This window comes from Mauremys reevesii, linkage group 4, assembly GCF_016161935.1.
Source record: "Mauremys reevesii isolate NIE-2019 linkage group 4, ASM1616193v1, whole genome shotgun sequence".
Lineage (NCBI taxonomy): Eukaryota > Metazoa > Chordata > Testudines > Geoemydidae > Mauremys > Mauremys reevesii.
In genome coordinates, this window is record NC_052626.1 from 94,128,232 (window position 1) to 94,152,182 (window position 23,951).

The 23,951-nt window shown below is 41.5% G+C and overlaps 1 protein-coding gene across 1 annotated transcript in view; it reads left to right on the forward strand.

The window, feature by feature from the left end:
- Positions 1–463: 463 nt before the first annotated feature.
- SYT9 (synaptotagmin 9) overlaps positions 464–23,951 on the forward strand; it is a 121,983-nt gene continuing 98,495 nt past the window's right edge. Inside the window, exon 1 of the mRNA XM_039537206.1 lies at positions 464–611. Within this exon, the coding sequence (XP_039393140.1) occupies positions 464–611 (148 nt within the window). The remainder of the gene's footprint in view (positions 612–23,951) is intronic.

Here is a 23,951-nt window from a genome sequence, read left to right on the forward strand (position 1 = left end):
GCCCGCCCAGCAGAGGCTGTGTGTCTTTATCCGGCGTTGGGCTGTTCCCTGGCCCGGGGCGGGAGAAGGATGGCAGCGCTTGTGCACTGAGCGCTCCTGCCGCTGGGGAGAGCTGTTCCTGCGCCGCTTGGAGCACAGGCAGGGCCAGGCTCAGAGAGCCCTGGCCGCTTCCCTGCCTGCTATCGCATGCAACTAGTGGGATCCTCCTCCTCCTCCTGCCGGGAGCAGCCTGGCGCTCCCTCCATAGCAGAGCCAACAGGGCAGTCCCCAAGAAAGGCTCAGTGCGGAGCAGAGGGGGCGCGGGGGTTTGCAAAGGGGGGGGACCCCTGCTGTGGCTGGCTCCCAACTATGCAGGCGGCTGCCCAGTGGCATCGGCGGCTGCAGGCGGGCGGCAGGCAGAGGCAGCCGCCGCGTGCAGTGTGAGCGGAGAGCTCGGCTCCATTCCCAAGGATGCTGGGGGGCGATGCCTGGCGGCAGGGAGGACGAGATTTGTCAGAAAGCGCTGCAGCTGCTGGCCGAGCTCTGCTCCAGCGGGGCGGTGGAGAACGAGAACTGCCTGGATTTCATCTACTACTTGCGGGACAGAGCCCGGCCCCGGCTCACGGACTCAGGTACACGCTGCTGCTCAGGCCGGAGGGCGGGGGACGGGGGTTGCAAGAAGAAAACAACAGACCCTAGTCCCTTCCCATCCTCACTGTGCCGCTAACTTACTGGGGAGGGGAGAAACCCCACTCCTCCAAGACGCCTTCCCCGTGTCTGGAGTCCGGGAGACGCAGAATCAATACTCCCCATCCCACCTCAGCCATGGGGAGACGCAGAATCAATACTCCCCATCCCACCTCAGCCATGGGGAGATGCAGAATCAATACCCCCATCACATCCCACCCCACCCATGGGGAAATGCAGAATCAATACCCCCATCCCACCCCATCCGGGGGAGACACAGAATCAATACTCCACATCCCACCCTAGCCATGGGGAGATGCAAAATCAATAGCCTCACTCTACCCCTATCTACCTCCATTGAACAACAAGGGAGGTGAAGAATGTGTCCCCCCTCATACCCACTCCCCCAGCGCTCATACACCCCCTGTGCTCTAACTTCAGAGGGGAAAGAAACATCCTCCTAGAATAAAAGCAATAGCTCCGATTGTTCAGGACTCAGTCACAGAATCTATTCTTTAGTTTCAAGCAACAACCTGACCTAAGTGTTGTTCTGAAGAGTAATCTACAAGGCTGCTGAAAGGTAAAACCTGGTGGGGTTTTAAGTGTTCCTAAATCATTAGGATTTTCTCTCAGACTACTTGAAGAAAGCAACAACTGGTGTCATCAATTTCCAGCCATTCTTTCAGGTGGTTACACTATTTATATTATTAGAGTTCTCCCCTTGAAACTGGATTCATTTAGGACTAACGCATTTATGTACATCAATTTTAGCAAATCTTAATTTCAAAAGTATTCCCAGTGAAATATAATTTTGACTGCTGGTCTGAAACCAGGAATCATAGATACACTGCTTTAAATTATGTCATCTTAGTTGTCCAGTGTTTTCGTTTGTTTTAAAGCTTAAGAATTTGTTTGCTTCCTGATAGTAGTTTGAACCTATAAGTAGCTTTACTATGTTCAATCAAACCAGAATCTCAGTGTTCAGTGAACGGTCCTTGAGGGATTGTTCCTGAATTTATGTGGTCCTTGTATCAGTATAGATTTGATTTTAAATTATTGGAGTTTTATATTAGTCTTTTATTTAAACAATAAAATCTAATAGCTCACAGGACAATGTTTTGATATAGAGGAGCTTGATGGGTTTCTTTTGCCTTTCAGTGACAGGAGGCAGAATAAAAAGCCTTTAAAATTGACAGAATGTAAACTGAGAGATTTATTTTCGATTATGTTTTGAGCATGGTTGTCTTAGTTTCTTCTGATTTAAATACTCCCTTTAAGCTTCTTAATTAGAAAGCTGAACTCTGGCTGCCGTTCAGAAAAATAGTAAACATTTGATGTTATCTTACCCCAAAGTGCCCAGATTCCTTCTACCCACAGTGGAGAAAACATTTTGTAGAGCGTAAGCAGATTTAAAAGTTTCTCATACTATATTTCAATTTCTGTAGTGCGTCAAATCAAGATTTCACAGGTGTGAATGAAAATTATAATGAGCAGAACCATTTTTAGAAAGAGTTAAAATAACTGAGAACTGGAGAGTATTTGCAGCACTCTAAATTGTACTGGCAGTTCAGCTGCTCATCACTGCACACTAATAATAATTTATTTACTATTCTTACAGTAGTTAGTTCACTTAGCAGATTTGATTCCAATTTCAGTCTGTTCTTCAATGTGTAATGCTTTCAGACAAAGATTTTGCAGTAACCTGATTAATATGAGGCAGCTTTCATGATGCAAATTACTGACAAATGTTTGGGTAAACTAAGATAGCTTGAGCAATCTAATAAGGAGAATAAAACTGGTTTGGTAAAAAAATCTTCCATGTACAATAAATGAAGCAGAATTTTCATATATCTAGGTTATTTATATTAAGATCTATTTTCATCTGTGATAACTTCATTCACTTAAAACAACTCTGATTTTAAAAGATTTCAGACATTTTAACAAGAACGTTAACATTTACTAAAAAATAGGTAGAATAACTTACCAAATAAATTTTATATGCATGAATTTAATAATTTTAATAATTATTTGGTTCAGATAAATACTTTGTGTGTGACAGACACTTGACTGTCAAAAAGCATTCAAGAAGTGATTGTGTCTATTTCTAGTTTCTCTAGTTTTTATACACTCAGGTATCAATCACATTCTTGTATCCTAAGTAATGATTCCCAAGAGGACATCTACTGAAGTCAATTATCACTTAGAATTGTGAGTTACTTGAACCATATGTAAAGAAGTAGCCTAAATCACTTTGAATAATAAGGGTTTTTGACATAGTTTTGTAGAAGACACCTGACCTTTCATGAAAGTATCATGCAGACATGATATCTGGCATTCTGTCTGGGAGCATTTTTAAAACATACTGTGCTCAATAAAGTTATATACATTTAGCATACATAGTTGCAAGAATAAGAGATTCTTAGTCTTCTCATATTACTTTCCTTAATGAAGAAAACTGTGTCTGTATTTCTTATTTTAGCTCATTATTTCTTAAACCAGGGGTAGGCAACCTATGGCACGCGTGCTGAAGGAGGCACGCGAGCTGATTTTCAGTGGCGCTCACACTGCCCGGGTCCTGGCCACTGTTCTGGGGGCTCTGCATTTTAATTTAATTTTAAATGAAGCTTCTTAAGCATTTTAAAAACCTTATTTACTTTACATTCAACAATAGTATAGTTATATATTATAGACTTATAGAAAGAGACCTTCTAAAAACGTTAAAATGTATTACTGGCATGCAAAACCTTAAATCAGAATGAATAAATGAAGACTCGGCACACCACTTCTGAAAGGTTGCCAACCCCTGTCTTGAACCATTCTGGTAGGATGGGTTTTTAGTATTTGCTGCAAACCTGATCTATTACACAGAGTAACTACTACGTTAGGAAGCTATTAATTGCACTTAACTCACATTTCTGTAATTCAAATATGGATTGTCAGGAAAATGAATTGCCCATAAAGTTGGTTTCCCAGTCAAATCCATGGTTGGTAAGAAGACAGTGCATTCTACTCCCAAAAGAGGGAGACAGTACCCCTTCAGTAGCAGACAGGCCAAATCCAGCTTGATTTATTCACATAAGAAATACCATTGAGTTAATGGTGGAATGGAATTTATGGGCTATGAAGAGAGACTCATCAGTTTTCAAGGACTGGAAGGATGGTGGCTACAATATAGGGCTGGGGACAGATTCTTCTGGGCAAAAATAAGCATGAAGTCATTTTAATTGTGTAATACTCTCTTTCCTATGTAAGCAAGTTTTTCATCAGCCACCCAAACTACATTCCTCTCAGATAGCAGGAAATCCTGTCAAGCCAGACACAAAAGAAAACCATTTAAAAATACATAGACATTTGTTAGTAAATAGAGCTGACAAGAGTGTGGCTATAAAGGAAAAATATATGCGGTGTGTGGCTAATGGTTAGCAGTGTTACTGTTTTCATTATGTCAGTTCTTGTAAAAAAATATGTAAATGCTGTTTTTAGAAAGTTTCTCTATGATCAGATGCATTTTCCCAGTAAATTAAATGCTCACCTAAACTCTTCAACCTGGTGAAAATGATGATGTACAGTATCTTTACTTGTTACATAACTTTCCCTATATGGAAGAAAGGATGGTCTATTGGTTAGGGTACAAGCCTGGGACGTAAGAGATCCAGGTTCACTTCACTGCTGCACCACAGACTTCATGTGTAAAATGACTTGGGCAAGTCACTCAGAACCAGATTTTCAAAGTTTTTAGGCACCTAAAGATGTAGATAGGCACCTAGTAGGATTTGTTCAATGAGAGTTAGGTGCCGAGGCACTTTTGAAAAATGCATCTATCTGCATCTTTAGGCATCTAAATACCATTAACAAGCTGGCTCTTAGCCTTAGCCTCTCTGTTTCAATTCCCCACCTGTAAAATGGTGTAGTAATAGCACTTCCCTACCAAAGAGGGGTGTTGGGAGGATAAATACATTAAAGACTGCAATGCTCAGATACTATGGTAATGAGGGCCACATCAGTACCTTAGATACATATGCATGTGAAAACCATCTTAAGTGGAGTTATGGGACCTTTGAGATAGTCACCTGGAAAGCGAGTTTAATTAAAGCCAACAAAAAAATTTTCAGTTGAGGAATGGGTGTTCAAGAGGAATCAGGGCAACAGCAAGTACGTGCTGATTCTTTGTGGACTTTTCCTCTAGTAGATTCCTCTCCCAGTCCTTTCTCACTTCCCAAGTTAAACATCTGATGTGGGGCATATTTTAGCAGTGTGTAGAAGCAGCTGTATACTTTTGTCACACAGGTATATGATTCTGGATTGCCAGAGAAGCAGGTGTTTTGTAGAAAGGTCAGTCAAAAGTGTACTATGATTTTGGTTTAGGACTGTTAACAGTTTAGCACCGAAGGTAAGTGATAGTGGTCTTCTTCTGTCCACTAGAGTCAATGCTGGTTTTCTCAGAGTGGCAAATTTTGTGGCAAATTACTGTGGTTTGCACTTCTGTTACAAATAGGACAATACATATATTTTTGGATGACAAAGTCCCATACATCAGATGGCAATTTTTACATTTTTTTGCCACTGCTTTTTGTTGTGTTTGCATATCTTTTCACCCATCTTCCAACACGCCAGAGAATTCCCCAGGACCAGTCATTTGGCAGGGTTGGTCTGCCATTGTTCTTTGGTAGATGTGCCCGTCCCTGCACATTTCTACAGGGTCCTCTAGTGTGCCATTTCTCACCCTTCTCAGATTACCCCGCACCTTTTCCACAGCTTCTGCTTTCCATGTGCTCCTTACTGTGCATGTCCTGCAGCCACAGAGGGCTCACTGCCTGGTTTCCCGTTTGTTGATAATTACTGAGATATGAGTATGAAGCATTTATTCAAAGGAAATTTTGTGATAAAATATTAGAGATTTTGTCAAAAAAGACAGTATGCCTCTACAGCACAATCTGGATTGGATTCTTCACTCTTCCTGTAGATAAAAGAGTGAAAGGATCCAGCCCTAGAAACTTACAATAAAAATTTTTTAAAGGTCATTGGAAGCTGTTGTGGACCTTTGGAGGAGGATGAGAAGAATGATCAGGAAATGTTTATGCAGATAAGGGTGTTATATAAAAGGGCTAGACCATTAATCATTGTGAATTTTCATTAATGTCACACTGAGCGGAATAATGACAGTAGAAATACTAAATAAAGCTGCCTATTCTTGACTGTCATATTGGATTTCACATTTTGAGGATAAGCCAATAAGTTCAGAGGTTATTCTTAATTATGTGCTTTTAAAATGATCACTATCTGCTAAAATAGAATAAACAGTGAATATTGTGGTTTAGTGATGGACATTAGACATGAAGAACTCTATAGGTCTTGAGCAAAAGCGATGGATTTTATACAGTAATGGAAGAATCAGACTTTATTATTTAATCAAATTAAAAATAGTTGATTGCAATCAAGAAACCAAGAAATCTAGCCATGGCAATGTGATGGCTATTGAAGGAACGATGTGAAAGGGTACAATTTACATTTATGTCAGTGGAAGCTAAGGGTCCTCTTCATCAATACATTACTTAACTAAGTGTGTTTTTAACTCTGCTTGATTCCTTTACACAGGGCATAAGTGGCTTAGCTGCATAATACATTATCAACAGGAAAAACAAAAGTGGAAAGCAGCAAAGGTGTTTGGACTGGTTGGCATTCAGCCAACCACGTGAGCACAGAAGCCAAACTTGGGGCTTGTTTAAACAAAATCTTTGGCAAGCCAGGGTGTAAATCTACAGTGCTATAGCCTGTGGTACACAAACTGGCTGTGTGGACCCTGCTACTGCCACTTAGTAGTGGCACGCTAGTGTCCTGTAGATACACACCCCAGCTTGCCACAGGCTAACTGTTCATCTAGACACACCCTTGCTCACAGAAAATCTTTCCAACACGGACTGTACATTTTACCCCATATTATGATTACTAATGTGTTGTGAATTCATCTTAAAACCAGTCTCATCATGGGGGCTTGTATTTTTCTGAATAAACTGTAGCCCTTATATTAAAACACTTTTTAAAAAAAAAACTGGTGAATTGGGCCTGGGTTTTTTTCACAGGAACCTAAAGAAGTTGTGGTTCAATGGGAGCTGGAGTCCTCACGCCTTTGGGCCTCTATGGTCCCGGACTGCTGGCATTCAAGAAGCATCCGCTCTATCTTGTGTTCTTATCCTCAGCAAAGTGTGATCGCGTTCAGGATAACCTGGTTAAAAAAATTTAAGTAAAGGGGTGGGGTTTTTTTTTTTCTACTGGGTGTGGAGCAGCAGCAAAAAAAAAAACACACTCCTGCGGGCGGGGGGGGGAGGGGGGAGGGTGAATGATCTTTTTCTTTTTGGTCAAATCACTGAGACAGTGGCTTACCATGGCCGCATGCAAGCTGAAAATCTGATGCTGACCTGTGTCCTGTGAGATCTGTAACCCCAGAGATGCAAGCAGTCACTATTAAGATGAAAAAGCGACCTTTGTGGGGAATCATGTGTGCTATGTAAGGTGAATAGTGTTTCACTGTGAAAAGAGTATAACCATTGTTCTGTATGTAAAATTTCTAAATATTCATCTCCCATGCTTTTTTTTTTTCTTTTTTTCCCTCCATCCCTCCATCCCAAGGGGGGCGGAAGAAGAAAGAAGAAAGAGATGATGTTCTCAGATATTATCAGATATTATGGAGGAAATGAAAGAAATGAAAAGAAAATCAGTGGAAGGATGTGAGGAAAGGGAAGGTTCAAATGAGGGTGAAGGGGAGGGGAGAGTGAGGACGGAGGGGAGAGGACAGAGGACAGGAGGGTGGCGAGAGAGAGAGGAAGCAAGGGCAGGGCGGCAGAGGATCAGCGATGGCGGGCGGCAGGGGCGGGGGGGCTGGTGGGATGCAGGCGTGAACGGCTGCGGATGCGTGTGGAGCTTCAGGAGCAGCAGCAGCAGAGAGAGGAGCGGCAGCAGGCAGGATCCACCCCTGCCACCCTCTCTCCTCCCCTCCCTCCCCCCTCCTCGCCCATGCAGTCCGCACCGGGAGGCCCGCGCGCGCCCCCCCGCCCCCCCCACGCAGAGGACCCCCCAAGGATAATTTTTTTAATTTCCTCTTTTTTTTAATGGCCTTCCCTTCTTTTCCTCCTCTCCTTCCCTCCTCCTTTTCTCTTTTCCCTCTTTAAATGAGAAAAAATAAATAATAAATAATTTAAAATTTTATTTTAATAAGTTTATAAGTACTCTGAGGGAGGGAGAAGGGGGAGGGGGACACAGGGGGGGTCAGGGGTCAATCAACAAACACTGTTGGTCACACTGTAAACAAACACAAGACTGTACCTGGCCATTGATGAAGCTTCTCTGATAAAGCTGGCCTCTCTCTGCTCTCTCCCTGGTCCTGGTGTCGCTGTGTGGTGGTCCCTCCCTGCCTCAGCCTGCCACCCCCCACCCCCCCTCCTCCCCCTTCTTCCTTCAGAGACCCTGGAGAAGCAAGCAGCAATATAATGGACATTGGTTTGGATGGGGTCTGAATGCACATTCCACCACCATTCTGCACTTGCTCAGCCTGTAATTGAACAGATCCCTGACCACTGTCCAGGCTGCCTGTGTGTGGCTGAGCCATGGCCATGGCATCAAGGGGGGGGGTCCCAGGAACGAACGACAGCATTTCAATCCCCCCAACTGTTTTTTTTTCTTCTGGATCATGAACCCTCCCTCCCATCCCACGGGATGTTTGGGCTGCTCTCATCTTGGTATTATGGCGTTTCAGGGGGGGGGCAAAAGTCACAAAAGTTCATGAAAAAGCCCTTACGCATCGAAAGAGTTTCTCACACACACCCACAATCCACACACCTGCAACAACATGCAGTCACACCAGTGCTCAGTGCGGCCCAAAATCGGGCGTCAATGGATAGAATAGAATCTGCCCCATCATCCATCAGGATCTCCGCGCCGGAGGGGGGCCAGCAGTTAATTGTGTCCACGCTCATCTCTGTCATCCGCTGCCGCCCGCTCCTCCGCTTCGCCCTCGTTCGGTTCGTGGTTCAGCAACCACCGAAATGATTTTTGCCCCATCAGGCACTGGGATCCAACTCTGAAAACCTCAGCTTAGGTTTCTTCAAACATGTCATTCCTCTGTCCTTAACTAGGGCTAAGTCCCCAGCAAATTTGACATTAACTAGCTTAATTTCTTAAGAGGGACATGTCTAACTTTTCATGCTTGGACAACTTGAAAGTGACTCAACTGATTTTGTTCAAACTTTGAAAAAACGAAACGTATCAGGGAAAAAGATTAGTTTAAGCCTGAGAAATTTCAGCTGAAGGGGAAAAAACAACTTACACAGTCATGAAGTGAAAAAAGGTGGAATAACCCTTTCAAGGTATAGTACATTTATTGTCACTGTGTTTTTTACTCATTCTGGGCCAGATTCACCATTGCCCTGCATATTTTATAGCCAGTGGCACCAGTACAAATAAAGGTAAAATGCTACAATTCTGAATTGATAATGTTTTCGACCCATTTCCCATCAGTATAAACCACTCCACACAATGTAAGGCAGCAGTGCACCAGCTCCTCTGACACTATGGCAAAATGAACAAGGAAGACTGCAGCTCAGATTCCTTTGGATTTCAGAAACCAAAATCTTGTTTTAAACTTCGTTAAAATATAGTGTTAATTACATATTTTAAATGGGAGCTGAACACTGTTTTCCTCTTTTGAAAAGTCAGTCTCAAGTTTTGGGAATTTAAAGAAACATTTGCTGCTCATCTTTAATGTGAGATGGTATATTGTTTTAATTGGGTTTAGTGCACATTTACTGTAAATGGCTAGGCACTCAGAGATTTTCCATTGACACTAATAGGGTTAAGTACTCAGGTTACGAGAGAAAAAATGCTGCGTTCAACAGATAACTGTACAATAATGTGCTTTGAGAAAGAGGAAACATAAGAGCATGTATCTGCTAAAACAAGAAGGACTACAAGTGTGCTTACCAACAAAGATTTGGGGGCTAGTTGTTGCCTTACAAAACCAGTGATACAATGTGAAGCAAGCTAAAGAAGATGGTGAAAATTATTATACAAGTTACTATATTATTTTTTCTAAACAAAGGTTCTGCTTTAATATAACAACTGTACAAACCGTTACAGACCTATACTATGGGAAACACACAAGTATTCTGTGTATGTACAGATGCTTCAGATGTTTGTTATTGGATGTATTACAGTGGGATCCAGAGGTCCCAGATTGGAGCCTAGTTGTTGTAGATGTTGTACAGACATGTATGGCCAGATCCTCAGACTAGCTAACCTCAATGTGCACTGCCAGGGTTGCATAAGTAACCTTAAAACTGCCCTAAAGGAGTCAACTGAGCATGCCTCCAAATTGAGGAATCCTGAGCTGGCAAAAGCTAGTGTGGCTGACTTTACTCCAGCCTCTCTTGGCATTTCCACCCTCATCCCTTTCCACCAGTTCTCTGTGGCTGCTCTGAGAGGGTCAGTTGGCCCCTTGCTTGCCACAGGAGAGAGGAAGGAGTAAAGGTGGCTCCTAGCCACTTTCCCCTTCCCCACACCTGTGCTGGGTAAGAGATTGGAGCTGTTGAGAACTGTCCCCATATTGTTGATTTAGGGGTTTAAAAAAATAACCTGAAGTAAATTCTTCAGGCTCAGAAAACAGCAAGATTGCAGAGAATTACCTGTAAAAAGTTGGACCCACCAAGTGAGTATAGAGAATAAATATTTAATGTAGCAAGTGAAAAGCAGAAATTCTTACAAAGGATTCCAGGTGACTTTCTTAAAGTAGAAAGAGGGAGGGGGAGGGACTGTAAATTCCTTCATTAAAATTATCCTTGCTGTAATCCTAGAACTTCCCAGGAGTTACACCAGACTTGCATAGTTTACAAAACAGTCCTTAAATGCACAAAGTGGTATGCTGTACAGTATAGGGTGCTGCTAACTACATTTGCAGTTTGCATTTTTGAGGTGTTTTTTTTTTTAATACTCTGTGAGAGAAGACAAATGTATGCAGTCTTCCACAGTATTACTTTGGGCTCCAATTGGTATAAGATGCTAAGCATTCTGATTTGTTAGCGGTGCCCTGATAAAATCCCACCATAAATCTTGAGAGAGAATCACTTTATCAGAGCTTCCCATTGCTAGTCCAGTCAGTGCCCCATATGACTTCCCATTTTTATTACTGCGCCTGATCCCTGTTTGTATTTAAATGGGAGATACTTCAGCCAGACTTGTTAAAATTATAACAAAAACATAAAGAAATTCACTTGCAAAATTAGAGTTGCTTTATGACAAAAACAACCAAGGCAAAAATGCACATTGAGTCAAAATGAACCCCAGGTCTTCGCATACCTAGTCACACCTGGAGCCCTTTGCACTAGTTTTCTTAAGACAGCTCATCTCACCAGTTTATCTTTGCATTTCATAGCATATGTTTGTATATGATATGACACATCCTTACAGTTATTTCAGTATCCCACTCTGTGCCTCTGTTTCTCCAGCTGTAAAATCAGAATAATGCTTGTCTCTCTCATGGGGCATTGTGGTTTTTAGTTAGGGGGATCTAACAGAAGGTATGCACATGAGAGAAATATAACACTTATTTTTCCTCTCACTTTTATAACTTCCCCTTTGCTATTTTTTATTTATATTTTGCAACCCGTTTTACTCATTCTTCCTCTGTTTACTTTAAATTCTTTAAGTCTCCCTTGAACTTTTGAGCTTTTAAAATTTACAAAGAAATTAATACCAAGCCAGTGTTCCTGCCATGGTATTTTTTAGTACTCTCCCAAAGGCGGTCCCTGTTCAACCATGTCTGAAGTTAGGTGGGTGAGTAGTCCCTTTGACTTCTATGGAACTACGCACATGCTTGAAATTAGGACCTGCATATGGGTCTATATTCTGAACTACCAGAGCATTGCAATATAGTGGAAAATGTGGTGGCAAGGGTTATTTCAAGTGAGCTGGAGATATATGCCAATTGTCTCCATGATGAAAGATTTTCTCTGAGGGCCTTATCCTATGGTGTCTTTGAAAGCAACCAAGTTTGATTCCTGGAAATACACCTAGAGCAAATAAATAGACAATACTATCATTAATAATGCATCTTAGGAATCTACAGAAACATTCAAGGGAAATGATATGAGGGACCTGTATATAGGTCATTTTATATGTGTTTTTAATATATACTAAAGAGCAGGTTTGTGAAGCATTCTTGGAAATTGGATTAGAATATCATATACAAAATCAAATCAGAAATTATTTGTCCACTAACATCCAACTACTCAAGCAAGTTTCTTATAATGTACTATCACTGTCAAAGAAAATTAGGATAATCAATGGAAAAATACAGATGATGGGGAAATTACCTAAAGTGAAACATAAGAAAATACCAACATTTTAAGGTGTCTGTGATTAATTACAGTCCAATCCCTCTTCCTTACTCCAAGGCTCTAACCTTAAATGCCTTTGCATATTTTGTAGATTTCAGTAATTGGATCAAATTCTGCTCTCACATGTATATGCTTGTAATTCCCACTGAGCCCTTACCGTCACATTAGTAGTGACAACATTTTCTTTCAATGGGATTTGCACATTCTTGTCTGAGGGCAGAATTTGCTTTATTACGTCTCTAAGAAATATTCATGAGTTTATTTTCTACAGGCAGCCATTTACATTTATAGGGCACATAGCCCCAGTCACTTATGTAGAGGTCTTAATTTCTAATGGCTGTATGGGTTAGTCGTTCCTTGTAAAAACTTTTTGTGAACATATGGTATGATAATGCTGTTGATACATAATGTTGTTAGCATTCTAAATTGTTATATTTTGTGCTAATTTGAGTGACCAAAGTGCAAATAATAGGCCACATTTCCCTCCCCCCTCCGCCAAAATGGCTTCTAATTTCCTGAGCAGAATCAATTGTGCGTGCAGATGTCTGCATTTAGACATCTAACTCCTTGATTGCATCCACAAATCAGAATCAGAAGTATAATCCCAACTGATTTCAGTTATAAAAACAAAGGCTGGGTTGAGGTCCCTTCTACAGATTTGACCTCCTATATGTAATTGTCTGATTTTTCTTTTTATTGGGCATTGCAAGGTTATTGCAAATGAATGGAAAAGCTTAAATGAACATGGAGTTAAGTGCAGTTTTATATCCTGAATACACCTCTGATCGGGCTGTGGGGAGGCAGTAAACGTAGAAATAAATTTTAACGTACATGTTTTTCTTACAGCACTGATTGGCTTGCTGGAAATAAAGTATAATTCTGTGACCTTTCCAATATGATGGTTTGCTATGAGATTCAATGAGTTCCAGGCATTAGATATGAACAACTTTTATCTAGTCTGTATTAAAAATCTTAAGTGATAAGGCTTTCACTACTTCCCTTGAGAAACTGTTCTACAGCCAAATTGTTCTTGTGGTCAGACAGTCTTTTTTATGACATTCAGCCTATATTTTCCTTTTTTAATTTGATCCCATTACTCCAAGTCATAGCCCTGTGTATGTCAGGGGTGTTCTATCTTATACCTTGCTTCCCATGGACCTCAGGGACCTCTCTGGCCCTCAGACATCTCTGAGGGATCTTAGGGATGCCCCAGTCCTGCTTCCTTTTTCCCAGCCAGGCCCCTTGCACCTGGGCTGGAAATGGGGGCGACACAGGAGCTGTATATGATATTCCTCTAACTAGGAGCAGTCCCCAGGGGGCTGATCTTTACAGTAGCTTTGAACCATCAAAGTAGGCCTGGATCTAGCCTTTTTAATTTATTGTTGAATAGTGGCTTTGCCACAAGCCCTGCCAAAGGAGCAGCACATAGTTGTGCTGTCCCAGAAGCAGGCCAGGGTCTGAACTGAGATTCAGAGTCTCAGTTCAGTCTCTGAGTCTCCCCCGCTCCCCGCAAAGAGACACACACACACACACACATGCCAGCCTTTCACTGAGTGAAGATTACTTCCACCTCCACACCGGAGTGGCTGCAATGACCAGCTTCTTTGAGTAGGGCAGGTGAAGCCAATGCTGTACCACGCACTCCCCACCATTTGCACAGGAGGGCAGGCAGCAGCTCCGGGAAGGCTGCCCCCCCCCGCCCCTCAATGCTGATACCAGCAATAGAGGTAGCCCAGGCAGGGGTTTAGGGCTACACCTCACACTACTACTCGGGTGGGTAACTAGGATAATGACTGTGCCCTTACTAAACAATCAGAACCAACTCATAATTGTGTCTCCAGTGCTTGCTCATATTTCTAACTACTGTATCTCCTTATCTAGTACCTAAACATTATATTTTTGCAATGAGTTCTTTAATTTATATTTCATTTTTAAACACACATTTTGATTTTTTTTTTTAAATTCCTTTGGGAGATAATGAACATTGTTGTTGGTTAGTTAGAGAACTGTACTCAAGAACTTTCTATAAGGTTGTGGATTTTTGCTGTACTTTAGCATTAATTTAAGCTCTCTTGTGGCTTTATTTAGCTTGAACAGATAGAGGGAGATTATTTTCGTTTAAAGCTTTACTCTGATGCTATGTTTGTGACAGTGCCTGCTTTCAAATGGATAAGAAAAATAAGTGAGCTTACAAGCCAAAATTCTTCATTCACTGGGTTATCAGCAAAATTAAAGATAGAAATGGTTTTTTTATAAAGAATGTTGCTGATCACAATTTATAAAGTAGTTGATCACTGAGTTTATTGCAAAATAAATATTTACCTACATGTTCTTTAGTATTGACCATAATGAATATATTACAGCAAGTACAGGGTTTTTTATAAATCTAATAAATGTATAAAGTAGAGAAAACGTTCTCCATACCAGCTGGTGCAGCGTACATCTGTAACGTTGGCTTTTGTAATCACACCAAATCAGCATGTTTTTAGGTTCTCACTATGTTTAGCAGCATACTGAATACTTGTTAAGCAAGAAGAATGAAGTCTAGCTTTCTTCTCTGACAAGCAGGTCCACAGCTAGGATTTATAGGATATGCTTGATATGCTTAAAAGGGATCCGTGGAGGCAGTGGATGTAGCCAAAACTGACACATAAAGGTTTGCCCTGAGCCAATTTACAGCACTAGGGATATATCAGCCTGTAGGTGGTAGAAGGGCTCAAGGGCATGAACTCCCTCAGAAAAATCTTTGGATTATTGATGAAAATCCCACATGGTAGTGAAAAAAATCCAGTGGCACTAATGTTTCCAGATTTTAGACATGCAAAGAATGAATAGAATAAAAGACATTTGAGATGGGATGCAGGATCGTCTCTACAGTGTATTTTCTAGCATTTTAGACAGTTTTGCTTTACAAGTCCTAAGCAATGAGGTTTTCAAGACTTCCCTTGGGAGACTGTTTCTTCAGCATGATAAATCTGAGTCAGGACATTTTCCCAGATATTTAATTTAAATGTTCTCTTCTTTAATTCTGTCTCACTGCCAGTGGGCCTTTCTAGCCATGGTGTAGCCTGTTAGTGTGACTCCACCCTCTCTTTGCCATCTCTTAGATAAGCACAACATATTTCGCTATTTTAATCTCACTTTGTAAATCAATCCCCCGAGCTCCCAGATAATTTTTGTGGCTGTTCACTCAACTCCCTCCAGTTTGCCAATAATGTTCTGCTAATATGGTGCCCAGACAGAGCCTTATAGAAAGGGGTCATTAGCTCCCTGCTCTATTGCCTTTGAGAAGCACAAATTTGAATTGGCCTAGTTTGCTGCTATAGCACATTGTAAACACATGTCAAATATGCTATCCTTTACCACCCCATATCTGTTTGCCAGATTTGTATGTGTATCTGTGTTTCAGATTATTTTCGCCAAATGCATGATCTTGTGCTTGTCCAAGCTGTATCTCATTTTATTATTTTCTACCCATGGTTCTAATTTCTGTAAGTCTCTTTGTATTATTTCTTTGTCCTCAGTGCTGTTTGCAATCCTTCAAATTTAGCATTGTCTAAGAAGTTCTTTACTGTGCTGTTGAATCCCTCTTCCATCACTGAAGATGATAAATAAGCCCAGACCTTACGCCACTCCCTACATTATCTCGCCAGACACCACTGCTCAGCAATATTCAATTCTGTTTATCATTATCCTTTATAGTCAGTTTTCAATTCAAATGAGTGTGACCTATTCAATTAATGGTTAAATTGAGGTTTCATAAGACAACATATTAAATACTTTATTGACATCTGTCATAGCTTAAAACTAATTAGAACTTGCTCTGAAATAACCCAGTAAGAATTCTGAATGTCCAGGAAAAAGGGACAATACACTGTCTCTGATAATGGTATCAACGAAACCAAGAGTTTTACAGTCTAATGGTTCTATGTGTAGCAGAGGAAAAGCCTTTCTACATGTCAAAGAGAGAAAGTTCTTTTATCTTTCCTCCCAGATAGATTTGGGATATAATAAGATACATGGCAAGTTATTGCAATTGTCTTGAGATATTTCCCACCATAAATAAAATATAATAGGCTTGACCATCCATTACATTTTGGTCTCTTCGTGTTGCTGGAGCAGCAAAAAGGAATCATAAAACTTGTAGATCTGGCTACCAGGGAATATGCATGGTGAAGCCCATTACTACTACACCCTTTATATGCCCCACTGTAGGGGATGTAGCCACAGCACTATGGCCCAGATCTTCAAAGATATTTAGGCATCTAACTCCCATCAAACTCAATCCTCAGCTGCTGAAAAGTCCTCTTGGGGCCAGGGGCAACCTAGTGCAAAACAGAGCAGACCTGAGGCTGCTCTAAATTATGGCAAGTTCTGAGCAGATATCTGGCTGGGCCCAGCGAAGGGGTGGTGCTAAATGTGGCTCACAGCCCTTTTAGCTCCCAGCCAACGCAGCTCTGTTCCTGAGCTGAGCAGAGGTTGACCAGAATAGAAGGTGAGGCCAGTGTATTTACACAGTACAAGCAGCAAAGAGTCCTGTGGCACCTTATAGACTAACAGACGTATTGGAGCATGAGCTTTCGTGGGTGAATACCCACTTCGTCATCATGACATGCATCCGAAGAAGTGGGCATTCACCCACGAAAGCTCATGCTCCAATATGTCTGTTAGTCTATAGGGTGCCACAGGACTCTTTGCTGCTTTTACAGATCCAGACTAACACAGCTACCCCTCTGATACTTAACACAGTATCAGTCATTATTAGCATATACTGAATATTAACAGGTTTCAGCAATCAACTTTTTATAAAGCTAAAAAGTTACAATAAACTACAGTATGTAGGTCTCACACTTTGTTCTTCCCTCTCTCTTCCATAATTCCAGTTTCTTTTTTTTTCCATATCTAGAATTCTCCTTTAAGTCTTTTTCAGTGTCTTTTCCTCAGTTAACTGTCATTTTCACTTCTTTCTTTGTCCGTAAATCTCTGCCTCCTATCACTCCTGCTCTGGAACGTTTCCCCTTTATTCATTCCCACTTCAATCTTTCTTTAGTCCCATACTCATTCATTGGTCCTCCTTTGCCTGCTCTATCCCTCTTCTTTCTCCTTGGGACCCTACTCCCTAATCAGTGTTATGATATTTATTATCTGTTGAGCTCTCACATTGGGGAATGGGGCTATACAAGACACAAAATAAAGACAGTGCCTGCACCAAAAAGATTTCAGGGTCTGATCTCATGATGGGCTCTTTCCTTAGCCCCAGCAGAGCAAGCCATAAGGAGAGGCCATTCTTGTTCTTCTCTTACCCCCAAATGAAAAATTAGCTTCCCTGGTCATCTCCTGTCAGTCAATGTCAAAGTGAGCTCCAGCTGTCCTGGGAAAGCCTTAGAAGCAGCTCTATCCTTCCACCCACAATTAGTTTTTCAGATGAATCATAGAATCATAGAATCATAGATCAGAAGGGACCAATATGATCATCTAGTCTGACCTCCTGCAAGATGCAGGCCACATTAGCCGATCTCCCCACTCCATTAGCGCCCCCCCCCCCCTGCCCCATGAAGGAGGGAAAACGAAACCTCACAGGCCAATCTCTATACCCTCCCTGAAATCCCCCCCCCCCCCAAAAATGCTGCGAACTGAACAGCATGCGGGCAAGACTCAAGACTCTCTCTTCCAAAAAAGGTAAGAAATATATATCATTGACCCATTGTATTATTTATTGTACTATTTACCAGAGTGGCACTTAAGACTAAGATCCTATCCCATATCCTATCTCCATATCCTTCTCTATCTTTTAAAGTAGTTTAGTCTTCAAAGTCCTTCAGTCCCTCGCCCTCCCTGTTCTGTCCCAGTATTGTATCCTCTGATAGTTGATAGACTTCGTCTTCTAGCTACTCCTAATAATTAATATTTGAACTGACGCACTGCTTCATGCCCTGAACAGCTGATTAGCCTTGGAGGTAAGGAACCTCTGAAGCACTCCATGCTCTGAGAACTGTAGGGGGAATCAGGCTCTCCACAAACCATTGACCAGCACTGCCCTTTACCAGGTCCTTTCACCAAGCTGGGACAGTCTCTCCTCTCCTCTCTTAATATGTTCTTGCTGACAAACAGCCGCCATCTGTACTGTATGCATATATGATATTCCCTTTCTTCTCTCAGTAACCAACCAGATCAGAAAGCTGTAAAATAAGTGCCTTAAAATGTTATCTGAAAGCTATGTGTAACTAAATATGAAAGACCAATTATTAAAAGAACACAACATAAGCTATGACAGCAAGAAAAATCAACGATATCAGGCCACAAGCAATAAAAACAACTTTCTCCTGTGGATATTTTCCCACATTATAGTGTACCTAAGGCCCTAACAGATGGGCCACCTTTTACCATTCTTACAGACCCCGCTCGTCGGCAGGCAGCATCAAACCTGGGCCCCCTGGAGCTTAGTGTATGAGCCAAAAACCCTATCGCTGTTAGCTAAAGCTAGAGAGATTAATGAGTTTGTTCTACTTCTCTAAGTGGTCTCAGTACCACTAGATGGGACAGAATACCACACCCAGGAGATATGTGGGTTACACTAGTATGCAGCAACATGGCTGCATTAAATAAACCATAATTTCAAGCATAGTAGAGTTAACGTGAATGTTTCATGTTGAAGAAGTAATCACTTTCCCAAACCAAAAGCTACGCATATCAGATTCACTGTAAATAGTATACCACGAGGCTGGGCCAGGACTCTGGGATTGTTGCCACTGATAAGATAATTTTTTTTAAAAAGCAGGAAGAAAATTTAATTACCATTGTACATATAAACTGCTGCATAACGAACCAGTGATTATCAGGCAACTTTCATAAGACTGTTTTTAGAAAAATTCACAATGTATTGTACCCAGTGAATGATATTGGGCAGAGTAAGGGGTAGTGAGCCATTAAGTATTCTTAATTGCAATATTAATGTATTTGATTAAAAAACCCTAAACATTGCCTATTCTTGTTTGCCAGTGGTTAGCCACTGGAAAAGCTCCTCAAAAGTGTTTGCTGACTCATGCTTAGAAGATGAAGTAATGGGATGACAATTACAGGGTTAGTTTAAGGGAAAAGGAAGACATATAGAAAGCAGTTTGGAATTCTAAATGCTATACATTCAAAATTACACTGTAGGTGTGCTGGATATGTCCTGTGCATCAATTTTGCTCTCTCTTATGTTGGTGCAAACCCACTGATTCAATGAGGTTATACAGAGGCAGCACAGTAGATATGACAACAGACTTGGACTTGGGAGAACAGAGTTCTTTTCCTAGCTTTGCCACTCACCTACTGTGTGACCTTGGGCAAGTCACTTCACCTCTCTGTGCTGCTATTTCCCTGCTATCACCCTTTGTACTGACTGTAAGCTCTTTGGGATAGGGACTCTCTCTCTCACTATCTGTTTTCACAGTGCCTAGGACAATGAGGACCTGATCTCAGTTTGGCATGTAGGCACTAGTGTAATACACATAATAAAGAATAATAATTTCTCCCATGTGCCTGCAGGGGAGAGAATGGGTTGGTATAACACCTTTTAGTTTTGCATTCCTAGCAATAAGCACTAATTGAACAAAGGTTTAGAGTTTTGGTGGGATACACTTTGGAGGTTGGATGCAATATGCAAATGTGGGCACTAAATAGGACATAATCTCCTACATTTGGGCATGGAAATCAACACTTAAAAAAAAGCTAGGCACTTAAAGAGGCATCTATCTGCCACTGTATTTGTTTGAATGTCCAGATGTGGGATTTGGTTGTGGAATTTAGGTGCCCATGTATTTGCAAGTTGTTCTCTCTGTGTTTAAAGAATCAAATGGAATATTTCTGCCTCAGAATCTGGTCTATCTTTGACTGTACAATAGGAATTTGGGTTTGCTTTTACTCATTCTCTAAATACTCAACACATTTTGCGATTGCTTCCTATTTTTGTGAGGTATAAGGATGTCAGACATCCATTGTATGTTTTCAAATACACTTCCTGTATGAACCAAGCTGAAGCAAAAACTGAGAAGACTGTTATCATCTTTGCAAAATTGTTCCAGTTGTGGGAATAAAGAGACACAAGATATGGAAACCTTTTATTTCAGCAAACAAACTATAGCTTGACTCATACCACTTGTGAACTAAATGGACACACACCAATTATTTTGGTCTTGATTTATTTGCTCTTTAAGTTACATATTTGTCGCTAAACTCTACCAAAAAACCTCAATATCCATGTAATGTTTGAATAAGCTGTTTAAAATGCACCAAGCTTCCCCCATGTGAAATTCTTGTGGGAAAATTGCAGAATGGCAGTGTACCTCGCTTTCGACTGAGCAAGCTCCTTCATGCTCCGACTTCCTTTCATAAATCTCTGGAAATTTAGAACATGCAGCTCTTCAAGATTCTTTTATTTAATCAGGTTTAATGATATAATTGTCTTAGATTTTTTTAATCAAAGTGGATAAAATCTGATCCTTAAATTTTTCCTAATTGAGAAGGATAGCAAGTAAGACATTTTCTGCTCTCTTAAACTGTATTTGTCTGGTAATTCAAAGGAATATTTCCTCTACTTGTCCTTGTCTGAATTTATCCATTCTTTGGGACAAATTCAACCATGGTGTAACTCTACTTCAGTGGCATCATGTCAGTTTATATCAGGGGCCACTAAATCTGGCCTCTAAACTATGGTATCATTTTCTAGTACCATTTCTGGCCTCTCAACTATGGTATCCAACTCACAAGGGTCTTTTAGATTGGGATTTTCAAAATGTTCATAGGAGTTAAACACCTAAATCTCACTAACATTCAGTGGAAGTTGGATACTAATTCCCTTAAGCATCTTTGAAAATCCAAGCTTTAAATTATATAAGAGTATAGAAGAACAATCGTTAATTGTTTCTATTAGAGATGAGTTGAAATGACTTGCCCAAATATTGCAGTGTGAATAGATTCATGGTGTGTATTAAGCATCCTACAGAGTTATCCTAATATTGCTATGTGAAAATAATCCTAAAATAAGCAGACCTCATCATTAGTGTTCCAGACCACTACCTTACAGAGGAAAGTGAAAATGCAACACAAGACACAGTCACATGGACTTCAGTAGGGGAGCACAAATGTGACAAAGCAGAATGGGGTCTGGAAAGTTTATCTTTTCTGATCCTTCTAACCATTAATTTCAATGAGGCTACATAGGAGTAACCGTGAACAGAATTTGGCCTCAAATTCTCTATAAAATAACCCTCTCACCTATCAGAAACTGTCACATCACATTGTATCAATGGATATACACATATGGTTGTGTGTGCCCTATCTGGCACATTGATGTTTTTGCTTGGGTTTCCTATTCAGCCAACAATCAAGAAAGGGAAAGATTGGCTACTGATAATCCAAAGAAAGAAAAAGTAGTTCACTCAGTGTGATTACACTGAGTCATCATCTTTATCTCCGTCATCACCCTCATTTTCCTAGGTGTACCATAAATAAATTAAAATAATAATAATAATAATAATAATTAATAATAAAACAAGAATTTACAAATTCTTCCTTTACAGTATCAGGGGGCAGGGTTTTCATCTTGCTCTGCCCTTTTAGAAGATGGTGGGGGGCATGTATCAGCATTCATGTCACGCTCCCCGTCAGTAGCTGGCCTGGAGGGGGGAAGCTAATAATCCAATCAGCAGACCAAATTCAATGATGAATCCTGGTAATGTGCTACCTGAGGCATGTTGCACATACACTAAGAAGAAGCAAATAGTGGAATCCTACAGGGAACTGCAAGTCAATTCTAATGACTCACTGAGACAGGCATGGCCTGTTCAACACCACCTTGAATATAAGAGAGGTGGGAGGAGCTCTGAGGTAGAATGGTTCTCTTGGAGAGGTTCTGAGGTAAGGAACTATAGGAGAAACCAAACCAGAGACAGTTTAGGCAGGGATTCATGTAGTGTTATTTTGAAATTACCTTCTTGTTAATAAAATTAGACCCCAGGAAGGTTTGTTGACTGCAATGACTGCATAGCTCTTTTGACGGATCTAGGAAAAGATTCCACCTGTTTTCAGTTGTATTTTCCCCCATGCAAATAAATGATCATGTAGAGGCCAGGGAATGACAAGTTTCATCTCACTGTGGTTACAGGGGGTTATCCTGCTGGGGATTGCCCCTCTTCCCTCAGAACAAGCAGGAGTCGTGGAATTCCTCAGAACCCAAGGAATCCTCCAGGTCTGTGAAGTATTACAACAGATCAAGACTATTGAAAAGACAAGCACATTTGTAGAGGCCCATGTTTCTGTGCTATTTCCTGGAGACTTCTTTGTCCATGGCATTATGGCTTTTGAGAGTTTAGGTTCTATGACTTCATTGATGGCTGCTGCCTCAGTTCTTCATCAATGCTGATAAAGTCAACAGTTTGTGTACGTCTACACTACGGGATTATTCCGAATTTACATAAACCGGTTTAGTAAAACAGATTGTATAAAATCGAGTGCACGCAGCCACACTAAACACATTAAATCGGTGGTGTGCATCCACGGTCCGAGGCTAGCGTCGATTTCTGGAGCGTTGCACTGTGGGTAGCTATTCCGTAGCTATCCCATAGTTCCCGCAGCCTCCCCCGCCCCTGGGAATTTCCGGGTTGAGATCCCAGTGCCTGATGGGGCAAAAATCATTGTCACGGGTGGTTCTGGGTAAATGTCGTCAGTCACTCCTTCCTCTGGGAAAGCAACGGCAGACAATCATTTCGCGCCTTTTTTCCCTGGATTGCCCTGGCAGACGCCATAGCATGGCAATCATGGAGCCTGTTTTGCCTTTTGTGACTGTCACCGTATATGTACTAGATGCCGCTGACAGAGGCGATTCAGCAGCGCTACACAGCAGCATGCATTTGCTTTTGCATGACAGCAGAGATGGTTATCAGCCCTACTGTACCATCTACCATGTAATAGATTGGCAATAAGATGATGGTTACCAGTCCTTTTGCACTGCACCTTCTGCTGCTGTCATAAGTGCCCCTGGCTGAGATCAGCCGGGGGCACAAAAGCCAAAATTGGGAATGACTCCCTGAGTCAATCCCTCCTTTTTGGTATCTAAAAATAGAATCAGTCCTGCCTAGAATATGGGGAAAGTGTACTAGAGAACCAGTGTATCAGAGAACCAGAGAGCACAGCTGCTCTGTGTCAGATCCTGCAGAAATGATGAGCTGTATGCTATTCACAGGGGGTGCTCCTGCATCAACCCCACCTGTTGATTCCGTTCTCCCCCAGCCTTCCTGGGCTACCGTTGCAGTGTTCCCCCACTTGTGTGATGAAGTAACAAAGAATGCAGGAATAAGAAACAGTGACTTGTTAGTGAGATATGAGGGGAAGGCAGCCTCCAGCTGCTATGATAGTCCAGACAGGACATTAAGCAGTGTGGGGGAGAGGAGCCCAGCATCCTGCTGCTAGTCCAGGGACAATTGAATCTTTTCTTTACACATGAAGGGCGGGGGCTGATGGAGCTCAGCGCCCTGTTGCTATGATGAAGACGGTTATCAGTCCTACTGCACTATCTACCAGGAATAATCAGGAGTTTTTTACCCAGGCGCCCCCGGCCGACCTCTCTGGAGGCCAGCCAGGAGCACTCATGGGCTGATGAGAACGGTTACCAGTCCTTTTGCACTGCACCATTTGCCAAAAGGCTGATGATGATGCTGGATAGCAGTCATATTGTACCATCAGCCACCCATGGCGGGAGGGGGGAGGGAGCAAGGATGTTGGTGTTGACTGCTGAGCATCGCGTCTATCTGCAGCATTCAGTAAAGGTAGGGTGACATTTAAAAGAGTCAAGAGAGGATTTTTTTCCCTTTTACTTCTGGGGGTGGGTGGGGGTGTTAAATTGCCGAGCTATGCCCTGAA